This window comes from Euprymna scolopes, chromosome 30, assembly GCF_053919585.1.
Source record: "Euprymna scolopes isolate OS-2025 chromosome 30, ASM5391958v1, whole genome shotgun sequence".
Classification (NCBI taxonomy): domain Eukaryota; kingdom Metazoa; phylum Mollusca; class Cephalopoda; order Sepiida; family Sepiolidae; genus Euprymna; species Euprymna scolopes.
The window spans coordinates 23,833,173-23,851,678 of record NC_136511.1 but is presented as its reverse complement, the minus strand read 5'-3'; the positions used below and the strand labels follow the sequence as shown (position 1 = coordinate 23,851,678).

Genomic DNA, 18,506 nt, shown 5'->3' with positions numbered 1-18,506 from the left:
AAGAAGTATTGTGATTTGGGAAAATCTTTTTATCGGCTTTCAGCCACAAATTTGGATTTCAAGTGGTAAACTCCGCAAATTTTAGGTGTAAATACTTGAAATTTTAAGTGTAAGTTACTTGGACATGGACCAAACTTTTTAATTTGATTTGATCTCTAAAAAATAAATAAGGGGTCAAAATTGGATTCAGAGTTAATAAAGGTCTGACTTCTGCGGTCTCTACCAATTTACTCAGACAATTTTTTTGTCTAAACATTTGAAATTTTACATAAAGGTAATTCAGGCAGAGGACACGTTTTTTAATCGGTTTGTTTCGAAAATTTGAGCTGCCAAGGCGTCAAAATTCAAAAGATTTGACCTTAACGGTGTCTAGCAAACTACTCAGCCAATTTCGAGTTTAAATGTTTGAAATTTATACATTAAGGATATTCAGACATGCGGCAAGCATTTTAATCAGTTTTGGGGCGAAAATTTGGCTGTCAAAAGGTCAAAGGTGAAAGAGTTGACGTTAGCAGATTCTACCAAATTCCTTTGCCACGTTTGGGTCTAAGCACTAGGAATTTTAGATGTAGCTAACCAGGGCATGTGTAAAACTTTGTATTTTGATTTGAGACCAAAATAATAAATGTTAACAGATAAATTTGGGGTCACATTTAAAAAAAAAATAACGATCTCTCCGAAATCACTTACACAAATTTTCGTCTAAACATTTGTAAATCTCACATAAAGTGCATTCACACGTAGGGTAAGTTATGAAAAGTACATAAGACCCGGGCAAAGCAAGGCTGAACTGCTTGTATATATGTAATCATGAAACATGTTTGCTAGACGGACATGGAAATTTTATTAAACTACTCTCAAACGGAAAATCTGTCTTAAAATTTCGGCGTTCATTTAAATGGAAGCTTTCAATATAGCACCTAAATAAAAATACACATTTTCTCGCATAACAACATTATTAATAACTACAAATCGAGACATTATCAGTGTAATGAAGATTTTACATAACCGTATGGATATATATTAATATAAATCATAGAAATATGAATATATGGATATATATTAATATAAATAGCCCTATTTACTATTGAGCACCATTTTATAAGTAATTGTCTGTATTTTTTAGATGAGGTGTTTTCATTGATTGAGATTGTCGGACTGACTTCCTCATCTTGGTTGTTATTGTCACAACGTTTCGGCCGTTTTGCCCTCCGGCCTTCGTCAGGTGTTTTGTATCAAACTGGGGAACCGTTTGTTAGGAGTCTCAAATCCAACCCTTTATTATTATTACGGGGGTACCGTGTTCGGACTCCAGCTAGGCTTTGGTACATCATTGCTGATTCTCCGTTTTCAATATTACTTTTTCTCTGCCTTCGTTCAGGATTGAACTCAGCACCTTTGGGTAACTGTAAACTTTGATACAACGTCTAGAACAACTCGGTCATATGTCACTAGGACAATTGTTAGTTGATTTTTGTTAATGTTAAATATTAACGGCCGAAACGTTGTGACAATAACAACCAAGATGAGGAAGTCAGTCCGACAATCACAACCATTTTATAAATATGATTGAAATTCTCTGGAGATTTATTCTTTTGAGTACATTCTTTATATAGACTCTCTCTCTCTCTCTCTCTCTCTCTATCTCTCTCTCTTTTCTCTCCTCCCTCTAGATATTTATGCATTCGTACATGTAATGTGTGAAGTTATTAATATATTACTTACCTGGTGGTGAGTCAGCTTCCAGATTTGCTAAAAAAAAAGAATATATAATTAAAAAAAAAACACGAAAAGATCCTTATTATAAATAACCACAAATGGAAAAATTATCATGCCAGTATATCGACGCATGTTATGTGTCTGTGTAAATAAATACATAAATAGTTATTTTACTATTAAGCACTATTTTATAAACCCGATGACAATTCTCTGGATTTTTACCCTACGAGCACATTTTAAACTTGAACCACACACACACACACACACACACACACACACACACACACATACACATAGATATATGTGTGTGTATGTGTATATATAGTTACACACACATACACATATATATATATATATATATATATATATAACTACTTCATTTACTCACATAAAATTAATATACGAAAATATAGATTTATGCGTAAACTTTAAGTATTTACTTCAAAAGTGGTCAATACGTAGGTAGAGCTACTTAGTAATTTATAAAATATATATGGCGATAAAGGTACATTAAATATTCGGCGTTTCATCCACTCTAGGATTCGTAAGGCTTATGCGCGAATTCTGTGGTTGTTTCTCGTTTTTATATGGTCCTCTTCTGGTGAGGATTTTAGTAAGCCAATCAGCTTTCTAGTATCCACCGCGTCCTTTCCTATCAGCCAATGGGCATGCATTTTATCGAACAAGAGATCTGTTTTAGAATAATGTTAGTGGTTTAAGGCAGCCATTTTCCTTTTTTTAATATATATAAATACACATATGCGTACATACATATATGTACATATATATACATATATATATACATACATATATGTGTGATCGTTTATGTATATTCATGTTTATTTAAATTTATTTATTTGTTTATTTTCTATTGTTTTTGTTAGTTTTAAAGCTATTTTGTATCGCTATCCTAGAGTAAGTTTTATTTTGTGAATACAGTTATTTGCTATTTCTTTTCTACAGTTTAATAGATTTGGGGGTTCTTTAAAGTACAGGATAGCAATTTTTTCATAAAGGCATAATTTACATGGGTCGTCTAAATGCCTGCAGGTGGTAGCTTGTCTTATTATTTTCCATTCGACTACCGGTGAATGTCCGCTTTCTTTAAGTTTCCAGTATTTATTCGCTAGTGTTGTTTTTATACGGTGTTTTTATTGTTGAATGTACTTTTGTCGTGATAGTATCGGGTTTTTAAATCTAAGGAAGTCATGCCTACGTAATATTTCTTGTTATTCGGGGTTTCTTTCGCAAATATTCTTGCCTGATAAACTACGCTTTTGTTAGACATTTATTTTGAACTGGGCAAAGAGTGCAGTGTCTACAATTTCATTTATCTTGTTCTTTATTAGTATTTTAATTCATGGTATGGTTGTTCTTGTCTGGGGTTTGTTTGTTATTATTATTATTATTATTATTATTATTATTATTATTTCTGCTAGTGTTAGTTTTAGTTTTGTCATGGTATCTACATTTGTATTGTTTATTTTGTTGTTGCTTACATTGTTTTTATTTAGTATTTTGTTATTATGTGCTTTAATTGTCATCTCTAACTTTTCGCAACAACTGTAGGATAACTTTAAGGTATTTTTATTGAAGATTTTGTGTAAGGAGAAAATGTTTTCAATAAGATCTAGAAATTTCTTGCCAAGTTTTGTTTTTAACATTTGATTGTATGGGGCCGTATACCAAATTATATTTCTCTTTCTTCTATTTTTAATTTTATTACAGTTATTGGTGTTTTGGTGCTTATAGTTGATATCGATATTTTTGTATCCACTATTTTTTAGGGCTGTTTCGTAGATATTGGTTGACCTGTTAAATGCATTTTCATCGCTTGAATTATTACTGAGTGTACTTACGATTGAGTTAGGAGTGTGTTTTATAATTGATGGTGGGTGATTGGACTTAGGGTTTACGTAAATTGGAGTAGCGTTATCTTTTGAGTATGGTTCATATGTGTTTTTATCTAAGTTTAACGTGACGTCTAGGAAGTTTGTTACTTTTATGTTAGCTGATACGTCTGCTTTTAGACCTAATTTTTTTTCATTTCCTTGTGTATGATTTTCTTAAAGTGTTCTCCCTTGACTTTGTTGGAGTTTTTTATTATAGCTAGTCCGTCATCTCTATATAGGCCGATATCTGTAGTATCGAATATGCTTGTGAGGGCATATAGAATGAATAATCCCACAAGATCCGATGCCTCTGCAGAATCTCTGGCACCCATCGCCAAATCAAAAAAAAAATTATTTTAGGTTTTATCCATTGGTTATTGTTATTTATTAGAACTGATTTTCTACATTTTTTAATGATGTTGATTTCTTCCGAGGATATATCAGTGTACGCCTCGGCAAATTCTAGGGCAATATCAGAAAGTTCTTCTGATATCGAGGGATAAAAGTCTATGATATCAAACTGTATAAAAGTACGTTTATCTTTGTTTTCTATATTTTTAAACCAGGTGATTGCTTCGGTAGTATTTTCCCACTGGTTTAGTTCTAGGTCTTGTTTGATTTGTTTGTTTACTCTAAAGAGTATAGTTTTGCTAGTTCTACCTATTTCTGGTTTAGTTGGGTTTATTAGGCGGGTGCTGGGATTATTATTAAAGTCCCATTTGTGGTCTTTAAGCAGAATGTATGCCTCTCTAGGTTTCAATTTGCCAACTTTTTCTCTAATTTTTAGTTTATCGGTAATTTGTTTACTTTCAGTATTTATTATATATATGTAGTCGCATTCGTTTGTGTCTAGTTTTTTGTAGTTTTTTGTAATGTTTTCTGTGATTAGTTTGTTATATTCTTGCTTATCTACTTTATAAAAGTTTCTTGTTTTATCTGCTTTTACAAAGATTTTATTAGAGTTATTTATGTTTCTAACGATTTTGTGTAGTTTCCGTTGGAAATTGTTAGGTTGATTGTGGAATTCTAAGTTTTTAATTACGTTTAAAAGGTCATTTTAAAAATTTATCTAAAGGTCTACTGTTTTCGCATATTTAAGGGTTTTAAAACCATGGGATCCTTTTTTGTTTACGTTTTCATTTTTAAGGAAGAAATTTGCTCGCCATCGCATTCGGCGTATTAGTTCATCTGTTTTTTTGGATTAATTTAATAATATAGCTATGCTTGCTGAGTGTGGGGATGTTTTTTAGCGATGTCTCGAAATTAACTCTTTCCGTATCTATTTTTAATGAGGTGAAATAAATTCTTTGGAGATTGCTCGACTGTTTCATGAGCTAAGTATAACTACTTCATTTACTCACATAAATTAATATACGAAAATATAGATTTATGCGTAAACTTTAAGTATTTACTTCAAAAGTGCTCAATACGTAGGTAGCTTAATCGTCATATATATTTATAAATTACTATAAAAACACTTTGAAAAGAGTTGAAAATATATTTAATCTGAAAAGGAAACACTTAATAACTGGATAGTCCCTAATCCGCGGAGTTTCAAAGAACTACTTTCCTTTTCATCAGAGGGTAGGAAATTAGCATTTGTATGCAAAATCCGAGATCGGATTTTGCATACAAAAGTATTTAATGAAACTGCAAGTAAGTCAAATATCTTACTTTATAACAAAAAGTGAAGCAGAGGGAATATGGTGAGGAAAAAGGTGATTTCACGTGAATGGATATCATTTACATATATATATATATATATATATATATATATATATATATATATATATATAATAGGCATGGGGTGAGCTTGAAACCCAAAGCACAACACAATATTATGAAAATAATCAAATATTTGACGCGTTTGAAATTTATAATTGTAACTCTTTTCGGAGGTAAACTCCATTTTCAGTAGTTTTTTTCTTCTTTTTTTCTTCTTTCTTTACCTTGTTGTAAAGTTGGGGAAGGAGACGTCATTTTGTAAAGATCAGCGCGTTGTCTCCCAGTGGTTTTATTTAGAAATATTGAAACGTGGCGTTGACGTAAATCTCGCGTAGCCAACGCACAGCTCCGAAATTTCGTTCGACTATCGAGGCAAGAAAATCTCCAATTTTAAGTTCGAACACTGAGTTGTTCGACCACCGAAACGCTTGACAACCGAGGTATCACTGTATATACATGTCGCATATTTATTTTGGGATGTTTTGATTACCTCCTCCCCCCCCCGCTTAAGTTTTAACGTTCGTTTTTATGTTTTCTTTTTTTACTTCGCTTATAACAAACAAACCTGATCATTGACCTCATTTGCTGAATAGCTATTGCTTACGTCGTCGTCGTCGTCGTCGTCGTCGTCACGCTCTACGAACGACTTCCGTGCGGGCACCTGTCAATTTGATTCTTACTTAAATAAATTCAAACATCTTTCAGTAACTCATTCTGGCTGGCCGAACGGTTCATTTTTTTTTAATATTTTATTTTCAAACGTCGCCTCAGGGCTTCGGGTTCGCCTCCCCCCGGTCTTTTTTTTTTATTTAACAACACACACACACACACACACACCTCCAATCATCCGGGCAACGCCGGGTATCCCCGCTAGTCTTTTATATAAATCTCAAACGTCTGTTTATGTGTATGTATGTTTGTATGTCTGCTAATATTTTCGACACACGCGACGAATCCTGGCGAAATCGGTATCGTTACGAAGCCCGTCTCTGGGACAACATATATCGAAAATTAACCCAAAACATTAATCTCATCACCCTCACCTGGGCATTTTTGTACAAGAGCGGACGGTTTTTTTTTGTCGGCATTTTTTCATCGTCTCCGTTATATTGACCACCCTAAATTAAAAAAAGCTCGCGACTTCGGGTTGCGCGATGAACACATCAGCAACGACGTTAGATTTTTTCAACTTCTTTTCCCTCCGTCGCCTAAAGAGTTCCAGGGTAATACCACATTTTTTGACACTTCTTTCCACCGGGCAGCCTACTGTTGTTTGATCTCCCCGCTACTACCATTTTTTATACACACATCTCTCCACCCGTATATATAGAGATATCAAATATATAACTTACCTGCATCTGTGTCTGCTTCTAACATATCTAGAAAGGGAAAAAAATTAAAAATTATCATTGATGTAAAATTTAACCAGACAAGTCCAAAACTGTTTTTTATAAACATATCTATTTATCAAAATTAAATTGAAAATTATTACATACCTGGAGTTGGGGGTCTGGCAACCATACCTAAAAATATAGAAATGATTTTTAAACAAATGGTTTTAAGATGATCAGTAATATATCACGAAATGAACACATTCCGACAATAGCGATAGTGATAATAGTGTTTATATTAAAGATTAAAGACGCCATTTGTTTTCAGAAAGATTTGTTTGAAGATAAGAAACGTCATGATTGTTTAACGATAATCGATTGATTAGCAATATTTTTTCTTTCTTTTTTTTACAAGGTAATCACTACTTAAGACAATTCGTGATCAGACACACACAGACGTTCAGTTTTATATATATATATATATATATATATATATATATATATATATATATATATATATATATATAAAGTAACCCAGTTCCGGATTATATATACATATATATATATATATATATATATATATATATATATATATATATATATATATATATATATATATATAAAGTAACCTAGTTCCGGATTATATATATATATATATATATATATATATATATATATATATATATATATATATATATATATATATATATATATATAAAGTTACCCAGTTCCGGATCCGTATCCAAAGCCACTTGAGGATAAAGATTAATGAACGTAAGTTAGTAGTTTAGTAATCGTTAATGGTGGAGCTTAGGTAGAATTTAGATCATGTAAAGGGGACGGCTCAATAAGAACTTGATTACATTGGACTTGAAGGCGGCCATATCGTAATCAGTCGGGAAGCAGACCAATGGAAAAGTATTCCAAACGCGGGCAATTCTACGGCATATTGTATCTTTTGGTATAAATTTCAACAATGCTCAATACATGAGTAGATCTAAGTGATAAGTTATAAAAATATAGGGTGAACCGAGAAAAGACGGCATGATTCCATTTCCATTTGATAAAAACCGGTTTTCTTTTTTTGTTGCTGATAATCTCCTAGTTGGCTAGTTCTGTACAACTCCCAAGAGTTATAGGAGCTGTGTATCATGTCTGAAATTACACAATGTTCAACGAGCGAGATCGGAGATGCTCCGCTGTACAACTTATGCTCTTTACCGATCCAAGTTATGACAACAGAACCATTGCCAGCACCGAAGAATGCATCACCGGATTGACACGAATCTCAAGGATGTGTCAAGTGCGATGAAAACAAAGTTTCCAGCCACACTTATGGTCTTTGGTGTGGTTTCAAGTGAGCGCCACAACATTCCACCTCTCATCTTCGGAGTCGGCTTGAAAATCAACACCAAAGTATATCTTGATTTGCTGAACAGTGTGATGGTGCCCTGGACATGGCAGTAAGACTCAGTGCCGGCCTACAAATCCAAAGAGACCCAAGTTTGGCTTTAGAAGAAATGGTATGATTTTAAACTCCACTCTCATTGGCCCGCTTCCTCCGCCGACCTACACCCGCTGGACTACTTCGTTAGCTCATACGTCAAGAAAATCACCAACATGATCACTGCAAAAGCCAGCCTGGTCGCAGCCATCCGCCGAGCTTTTGTTGAAAAGGCATGCTCCCAGTTCCGGAACCGTATCGAAGCAATAATTGAAGCTGAACGGCTACATTGAATAGATGTCAGCTCTGCTACATAATCAAGTTACTTAAATTGATTTTTTTTAACAAAATTTTTAAATAAAGATGTAGTGTTGCTTTCTTAAGAGCGACAATTTTATCGTTCTACTTTACACACGGATTTGTGTATGTTTATATAAAACGACATTTGACTGCTTTATACGAATCTGCATTGAGTATCTAAAACAACGTTTAATGAATTAAAGTGCACAGGTCCAAAAGCTATAGAAAAATGTGATATAGAAATCAACCTTTTAATTAGAGGCTAGGTAAAAAATAAAACGGATGCATAAAAGAGGCGCGCAAGCTTCGCCCAAGTTGATAAATCGAGTTTTATCTATTGATAAGAGTATCCGACTTTACTCTGGGTAACTTATGTCCTTAGAAATGGGCATGATATGTTGGTTTAAAATATTCTGCCATGAAAAATACTCTCAAACATTTTGAAAAGACTGTACGTACCTGTTATTACCCGCAGTGATTTAATTTTGTATAAAAGTGATATAAAAATCAACGTTTCGTTAACCGCAACTTTAACAAGTATTCATAAAAACGGCAAGTAGGCTTCGTCCAAACGAACAAATAGAAGTTTACCTCTAATTAGCAATATTTGACTTTAACTATTTAACTCTAATGCCCTACAAAAGAAGCCGGCCATATTTATTTTTCAAATACGGCACCGCGGAAAAAAAATACACACAATTTTTTTTTATATATTCACACAGTTCATTTAAGCACTACCTTCTTGGAATTGTTCGGGATTATTTTTGCGTTCACTTTTAGGGAAATATCAGTATTATTATATTAATATTAATATATATTAAATATATATACATCTAATTATTTTGTGTTGTTATAGTTATCCAGTTTTTTCATAGCCGATATCGAACCTGAACGTGAATATTTGTTTCTAAAATAAAATAAATATAAAATGGATGATCTTAACTTTTAATCTTATATTGTACATCATTTCGTGTTATATATTACTTACCTGGTGCCGGGGGTGGAACAAATACACCTAGAAAGAGAAAACATAATTGAAATTGGATGATTGGGTATACTAACTGTTAACTCCTAAACTGTGATCTAAATGTCTTTTAAAATTAATAATTTCTTGGATACTTTCATTGCCGTGGCAATGGTTTTGTGGCTCTGGGGTATGGGTCTAGCAAATGGAACAAAAGGTGGTTTCATGGCTGGTTCGAATCTTATAACTGATATGAATTGTCACCCGCTTCACTGATTATTGGGTAAGCAGGAAACAGTACTGTCTCGAGGTTTTTCTGGGTATAAAGAGTATATATATATATATATATATATATATATATATATATATATATATATATAGAGAGAGAGAGAGAGAGAGAGAGAGAGAGAGAGAGAAAATATATTTTGCGCATAAGCTACACAGAATATTCATCGGAATGTTCTGTGTAGCTTATGTCTGATGAATCCTAGCTTGGATGAAACATTCTGTGTAGCTTAATTGCTATATATATATATATATATATATATATATATATATATATATATATTATAACTTACTACCTAGCTCTACCTACGTATTGAGCACTGTTGAAGGAAATACTTACAGTTTGCGCATAAATGTATACGTTTGTGTATAAATTGATGTGATTAAATGAAGTAATCATATATATATATATATATATATATATATATATATATATATCCATATATATATATATATATATTATCGCTTGAAACATTAATATTTTGGGTATATATATATATATATATATATATATATATATATATATATATATATATATATATTCACTAGCTGACAGCTATAAGAGTGTTTTTTGCGAAAGTTTGGTGAGGACGGAACATAGATTGGGGCTCAGACGAGCACTTGTTATGAAAATAACGATAAAACAGAGACAGGCTCGCAACGTCTCTTCCGTGATGAAGAAGTTGCAGAGAAGAGAAAAAGTTATTCTCTACTAGGCCATGAAGTCTATTTTGTAGTCTGTCAAGGCCGGATAACATCTTCTAGCAGACCCTGCTAAGATGTGGACACAATAGTGCATCTCTTATAAAGGTAGGTAATTGCATAAGCAGTGAGATATCTACTTGATTTGTGGTACGATCCTACCATTTTCCCAGCGACTTTGGTAACGGATTTGATGTACGTGTTCCATTTCAGATCATGAGTAAAGGTCAAGCCCAGAAGCTTTTCAAAACATGGAGCCTCTCCAAGACGAGAGCCATTCATTTCAATTGATGCCAGATGGGGATAAGAGCGTTGATGATGTAATGATAGAAGCTTGGCTTTAGATGCATTAAAATTAACAAACCACCTGTTTTGCCATTATACACGTGTCCAAGATCAGAGGAGAGCGAACCAGAAAGAACTTGGTCGTTTACAACCCTTTATGTGCTGCGATAGATGGTTGTGTCATCAGCATACATGTCTACAGATGATCTAAGTATGTGATTTGGAAGATCATTGATGCAGATCAGGAAGAAAGTTTGACTCAGGTGGACCCATGAGGGACTCCAGCAATTAATACTGTGAGCTTCTGATTTCTGCCCATCAACCACTACTCCTATGAAATTATCAGATAAAAATGATTTAATAATTGAGAAAATATTTTCAGCTCTACCGTACTGGAGATCTTGCGAAGTATACCTTGATGACATGCCTTATCAAAGGCCTTTGATATGTCAACAGCAATTGTCCTAGAAAGAAAGCCTCCGTCGAGAGATTGTCTAATCTTATGAGATATAACGTAAGCTGTTGATCTAGCAGAACGGAAATATATTGCATGTCACTAAGAAGATTATTTTTTCTGAGGTGGTTGGCTACTTTTATATTTGATACGGATTCCAGCAACTTACTCATGGCGCACAAGAGACTGGTTGGTTTGTACTAAGAGAGACCGATCGCCTGAATTCTTAAATACAGAGCATACTGTTGAGATTTGGCAGAGTGTTGGGAAGCAATGCTCCTTAAGACATTGCTTAAACAGTTTAATAATTAAGCGAACTAATTCTGATTGAGCTTTTTAAGCGCTATAATTGGAATGACGTCAGGGCCAGTTAATTACTGGAATCAAGGTTTTTTATTATCTTGAAACATCACGTACAGATATTTATATGTCGCATAGCGTGTTTTCTGATACAGGAGGAAATACCGAGGCGTGGAATCCTTGGTCGCATAGGGTAGAATTAGCTCCAAAGTTCTTGGCAAAGTGTTTGGCGTTGCCCGATGCTGACGAGATTATCTCGGGTCCATCGATGATAGTTGGGATAGAGCACACGCTTCTGTTCAGGATTCTGTGTGCTATTTGCACAAACTAGTGGAAATCAAGCCGCCGTTCAACTACTTTGGGCTTGATGGACTGAGCATAAACCTTTATCGCGTGTTTATTACTCTTTTACAGTGGTTGCTAGTAGTCCTGAAAGCGGCTTTAGTTTAAGTACATTACGCTGGAAGCAATAGAAAAGGCGATTTTTGTGTGCAATGGCAGCAGCACATTCTGGAGAGAATCACGGCTGGCTGTTATGTTTTTTTTCTGGAACTTTTCCGAGGGTATGAACCAATCTATACCTACAATTAACCATTCCATAAAAGCTGATATTATAGAGGACACATTCTTTTTAAACAGGGAACACAGAGGCAGATCTGATATAAATACATGGAATCCAGTCAGCCATAGAGTATCAATATACTGTACGATGGAGAGGTACGTCTGAGGACGTATTACATATCGTTTTTATCTTAACTGATACACCAGAGTGGTCGGAAGATACCAGTGGAGACAGAACAGAAGATGAACATAGCTCAGGATAATTTCTGAGATAAAGATCTAGGAGATTTTCATACTGGCTCTCAGAGTCGGCCACACAGGTTGATTCGTGAGCAATCTGAATATGGTCATAAGCAATAGAGAAATCGTGACAGAACCCCCCCTCATCACCTGCCGTGTCTGAGTGGGTTAACCATTCCACATTGTGAACATTGAAGTCTCTATAGACGTGAATGTTAGCCGAAGGATAGCCAGAGAGGATTTGATCTATTTTCTCAAATATGCTCAAAGTTGTGGGGCGATAGATGGCAAATATAAACAAAATAGTGTGAGCAATTGCAACTCGAAAGTACATACAGAGTAATTTAGAATCTTCTCTGGAGATACCCCTACCACATGGAAAGCCATCTTTAATGTAGGCACATATTCCATGCCCATACCGATCCTGAGGATCAGATTTGGATGTTAAATTAGAGGATCCTTTATTTACGAACTCATCTAGGGTAATAGTCTGTCCAATGACAGTTTCGCTTAGGAATAACAGGTTTAGTTTCTTCTTCTGCAATTGGGTTTTAAAAGTTGGAACGTAAACCCCGTGGTATTAGAGGAGGAGATAGCGTAGTAGATGTCTATGTTGAAAGTTGGAGATCTGGGTTTACTCATCTCTTTTTTCCGAAAACTTTTACTGATGGAGTTTTGGAATTTGTGGAAGAGGTCGACAGGCTTGCTTAGAGAAGGGAAGAGAGGAAAAGTAAAAGAAAAAGAAACGACGAAATGTATTCTTTTATTCCACATGATAAAGTAAAGCCGTAACAACTACCCATTAATGCGGCATCGTGAAGCCCTACTAGAAGCTAATGTATGGTCCAGAATCCATTCATAAAATGCCAATACAGCAGTCCCAGTGCTTTGAACCTGACGACAGCACAGCCCCCTTAGGTGTTAATCCCAGGTTCGGGTCACTGACTATCGGGCGGATAACGGCAGATCAGTTAAAGTGTTTTCCTCCAGCATCCTTATTAGAGAGATGGATGCAAGGATAGACATAGAAACAACATCTCTGGCGATTGTACACGCAAAATACTGTCAACATTTGTCAGAAAAAAACTCTCATTAAAAATGAGGAGTGAGGGACAAATAAGTAAAAGTGAGAGTGACAGAAGCTGTCGATAACGCATCCACAATGCATTGTCTACTCTCCATTAAAAATAAACGTGATGATATTAAGTATTGTACATAAAACAAGTTCGATTGACCTGTTTAAGGGGTAGTTTGCTGATGCATTCACTTCTCACTGAAAAACAATAGAATTGTCGAATCTATTTATGCTATATTTAAATCAAATTAGTAGATGAAATAAGTCCATTCTTGGGCGAGAAAATCTATTATTAAATCGTTTTTATGTTTCCAAACTAAACCCTTCCTCAGAATTACACGCGCAGCTGCCCCTACATGGGTATCCTTTGTCTTCCAGGATTCAACGGAGGCATCGCATTGTGTTTATTATTTCTAAAAGAAGTACGCAATTAAAATCAATATGTTTGTTATATACAGAAAGTTAAAACATTGTTTAAATCTTAATTTGGTATCAGAAATGGAAGCAGTTGTTCAATTTTCACTGGCATCACAGTACACAGACCTCGTTTCTAATATATAACGATATGTAACGTGTTTCTTACCTGACGCTGTGGGTTTTTCAGCTAAAAGGAAGGAAGAAAAAAAAGAAAATTAAATCCACCTAAATTTAAATAATGTTAAAATTGCAAAAACCAAAGCATTAGAAAAATATGTTGCGTGATTATTTAGTAATTCAGAAACAACTTCATGGAAAAATAATAATAACAATAAAAACAAGTGAAGCCTATTTGGTCCCCCCGTGAGTGCACAATGAACGAGGTATAGAAAATGACTAAGTTCAGCATTTGCACCCTCACACCTTTTGCTCCAAAACGCCCCCAACCAAATATTGGTGAAAAAAAACAAACGGCGCAACATTAGGTCATAACATATGTAAATCTGAGTTGTGCACCATGCAAAAAAAAAAAAAAAATGATTAAAAAATAAAATAAAATAATAATAATAATAATAATAATAAAAATAATAATGATAAAAATAATAATAAGAAGAAGAAGAAGAATAAATGACTAAGCCTCAATTTATCCCCTAAAATCCTCAAGGTCTTAATATATTAAAAGTTGAGTTCAGCACCATGCGAAACTGCTAATAATGAATGGTGAAAATGTACGCATATATATTTGTATATTAATTTATGTGATAAAATAATCATATATATATATATATATATATAGAGAGAGAGAGAGAGAGAGAGAGAGAGAGAGAAAAGGGGAAAGAATAAATGACAAAAAGTTGCATTCCAAAATTCATGATATTGACCAACATTTTAATGTATTCCTCTAATTCAGTTGACTGTATCTGTTTCGTAGCGCAAAACCAATCACTTAATTTGTATATCAATCAGTGAATCTATTATGCCCTTAAGTAATCAGAAGAAATACGAATAATCAATCCTTCAAAATGAAAATGAAGTGTGATTTGACATGATTAAAAACCGGAAATTGGATCAGAAGCGGCAAATGCCTTTATATTACTCCATTACGCCATACTGAATTTCACCGATTGATATAATAATTAAGTGATTGATTTGGCGCTACGAAAAAGATACGGTCATGAATTGTATACGTCAACTGAATTAAAGGAATAAATTATAAGATGGTCAACATCATGATTTTTTGAATATAACTTTTTGCCATTTGTTTTTTATATTGCTCTGTAATTACATTGAGCTTCTTAAATAAAGATTGATATATATTATAAGAAAATATGTTCCTACAGAAATATATATATATATATATATATACATATATATATATATATATATATATATATATATATATATATATATATATATATATATATATATATATATATATTAGGTGGGAAAAAAAGAATTCGGATGAATGTTCCTTACAGGAAGCTATCTGTGTGTATAAAAGGAGTTTTGGGAATCAATATTTTTTTAGATTTCACTTTTTGTGTATGGCATATATATATATATATATATATATATATATATATATATATATATATATATATATAATAAAATAAAATAAAAATTAAATTTACAAAAATGATCAAAGATGGTAAAACTAAAGTATATTATAAATATTAAAGAGTTAATATTTATAAAGTAATCTCACCCAGATGTTAAAGCTCCATAAAACCAAATAGGATTGGTTGGTTGGTTTTGTTTTACGGCAAATCAACCCTTTTCTGGTTATTTAATGCCGAATCCAGATATTTTAAAGAATAGTTTTTTTTCTTTCAATAGAATATATTTGTTGTTTTCAAGTCAGTTTCTATTTAACCCATAGTTGGGAACATGACAGTTACTACCACTCCGGGTCAGAGTGGGCCTGGGAGCAATGGTAGTTAAAGGGTGGCTCCACACTCCCCAAAGTCCGCAAAATGGGGCTTCACCACTGGATATAGTTTAAGGTCATTTCCAGGACCAACCAAATAGGATATAGAGCTTATAATATCCATTCACGTGAAATCAGCTTTTCTTTCGCCATATTCCCTCTGCTTCATTTTTGTTATCAAGTAAGATCTTTGACTTACTTGCAGTTTCATCAAATACTATTGTATGCAAAATCCGACCTCACATTGTGCTAATTCCGACCCTCTGATGAGAAGGAATGTATTTCTTTGAAACTTCGCGGATGAAGGACTATCCAATTATTAAGTGTTTCCTTTTCAGATTAAATATGTTTTTAACTCTTTTTCAAAATATTTTTTTTTTAATTTTATAGTACAATGCTGTTTTTTTATGAAAGAGGTTTGCTTTTTTTTCTGATGAGTATACGTCAGGTAAAATGCAATATTAACATAAATATATATTGATTGTTCTATGCAAAAGAAACAGATATGAAAATTGTAACGAAGTTTTGCTCCAAATCGGATGTTCTTCTGTATTAGGATATTTTCTTTTATTGATCGTTGGTGTTTATTAAACATCCGGCATAGACACATTCTTATTCATATCAAGCATCTCAGTGTGAAATTAAAACAAAATAGTCCAGCCGTTTTCGAGTTTGTAGGAAACAGACTGACACACACAGTTATTTCTAATAATAGTGTACATGTAAAGATAGCATACACACGCACACACACGCATATATATATATATATATATATATATATATATATATATATATATATATATATATAGGTGCATAATGGTGTATAGCTTTGTTTCCTAGATGTAAATCAAATGTCCAATGGAAGACAGCGATGGTATATATTCTGTATATTATACAAAAATATTAGTTACATATTTGCATACATGTTTCAGTAGAATCCTCTTAGCATTCCTATTTCTTACAAGCTGGACGCCCGGCGTTACTCAGTCTTACAATACGTTTAAACATAATTTAATTCATGCAATTTACGTATGTATTATTATTATAAAATTTATGTATTATTATTATAAAATATATGTATTATTATAAAAATTTATGTATTATAATAAAATATATGTATTATTATAAAATTTATGTATTATTATAGAATCAATCCTTTATTGAATATTATATATCATGGAGAATGATTTGCCTGCTGGGATTGTTCGCAAAACAATTTAAAAAACAATAATTATAACGCCATTAATCAAATACCGCCGGTGTTTGTTTACAATATCACGTCGGCTAATATTTGGGCTTGACGGTCTTAAAAACAGTCATTCTTCTCTTACCAATAAAAAAGAATAATTTTTATAGCGGAATATTTTACTCTACAACGGCCAAAGTTACACAGGGGCAACGTAAAATATTGCCCTGTAAAAATTACTTTTATCTATAAGAGAAGTAAACTGTTTTTAATATCGGATTTTTTTCGATTTTTGATACCTATCAGGTGAATTCTGTACGAAACATATCCAAGAACACTGACAGAAATATACATGACCGTTATGTAAAATTTGTAAAAAATAGGCTCAGCCGTTTCGGAATCTATAAGAAAGGAACTCATACACACAAAGTGACTTTTATATAATAGTAGAGAGTTGCGTGCACCTTCTTAAAAACACGGGTTCATAAATAATCGATTTCAATGTAAGAAGATGGCGTCTTGTAAAAAAAAGGGCAACTCAGGATATTAATCAAATTAAAACTTACGCGAGAAGTTTCATTCTTTAAAGAATAGACTCAGTACAAGATGAGGAAATAACATGACAATCAAGTTATGTAAAAAAAAAAAATGAAAAAAATACCGTCATTTTATATTTGCTTACCTTCCTCTTCCAAATTTGGTTGACCTTCTGCGCCAACTAAACCAAATATTAAAAAAAATATGTTAGACATATCCGTGAAAGAGAAATTGTTTTTTTTAATAATGGCTACCGATTTTTTTGGAATCAGAAACTGGCAATCCGTGTTTATTATAAACACTTTCTCATTATATTTTAGACCAAATTTTTTACTTGTATTTTTAAAATTAATTCCGCTTAGGGAAAATAAAGTATTTAGACTTTTGAATTGTTATCTTATTTAAAAAGATATTGATAACACATAATAAACTAAAACATTTTATAATTAAAACATTTTTTGCATATAAATTAATTATTTACTACATTTTGGAATCATAATTTTTCAGTGAGAAAATACTTTAAATGTTTTTAATATATTTATAAATGGCCAATTTTAAAATATTCTTAAAATATTAAGTACGTGTTGGAAATAAAATTATTTTTTAAAAGTTAGAATATATATTAAATAATTTAGTTAAAAATAGTTTAAATAAAATTAGTCTTAATATATTTTAAATTGTTTATTTTGAAATTATAATCGATTAATAAATATTTTCCTACGTGTTAAAAATGGAATATTTTTAATTAAAAAATATTTTAAATCAATCATTTAAAAATAATTGTTAATACTTTGGCTAGAAAGTATTATTTTATATTTAACATTTTTTTCTCAAATATATTTTGAAATAGTTTATTTTCAATTGTTATTTGGAAAACATTTAGGAATGTTTTATCTAATATATTTTTAATTTTGTATTTTTTTACGGGAGTCACCGCGAATCAAAGTTTGAAGACCACTCGATAGAGCAGCCTGTTGGTACTTATTTGTTTCTCCAGGAGTTCAAAATGTGACACAACGTCGTTTTTACACTAAAAGGAAATAAAGTGCTGGTTGAGACGATTAAAAATCCGAAAAATTGAGAGAGAAGTTGTAAATACATTATAATATGTTTACATGACGGCATTGTGAATGACAATGGCGTAAGGTAAACATATCTTTTT

At 32.6% G+C, this 18,506-nt stretch overlaps 1 protein-coding gene across 50 annotated transcripts in view; it reads right to left on the bottom strand.

Moving 5' to 3' along the window:
- Window positions 1–18,506, bottom strand: part of LOC145254714 (uncharacterized) — a 269,962-nt gene that overhangs the window by 192,372 nt on the left and 59,084 nt on the right. For all 50 annotated transcript variants that reach the window (XR_013863794.1, XR_013863796.1, XR_013863795.1 and 47 more), the window contains exons 10-15: window positions 17,490–17,525; window positions 13,861–13,881; window positions 9,400–9,426; window positions 6,833–6,859; window positions 6,689–6,715; window positions 1,726–1,752 (exon numbers count right to left, since the gene is read on the bottom strand). Coding sequence is in view for 47 of the 50 variants with exons in the window: in XM_080113386.1 (XP_079969512.1) it covers window positions 1,726–1,752; window positions 6,689–6,715; window positions 6,833–6,859; window positions 9,400–9,426; window positions 13,861–13,881; window positions 17,490–17,525 (165 nt within the window). In the remaining 3 variants the exon portion in view is untranslated. The remainder of the gene's footprint in view (window positions 1–1,725; window positions 1,753–6,688; window positions 6,716–6,832; window positions 6,860–9,399; window positions 9,427–13,860; window positions 13,882–17,489; window positions 17,526–18,506) is intronic.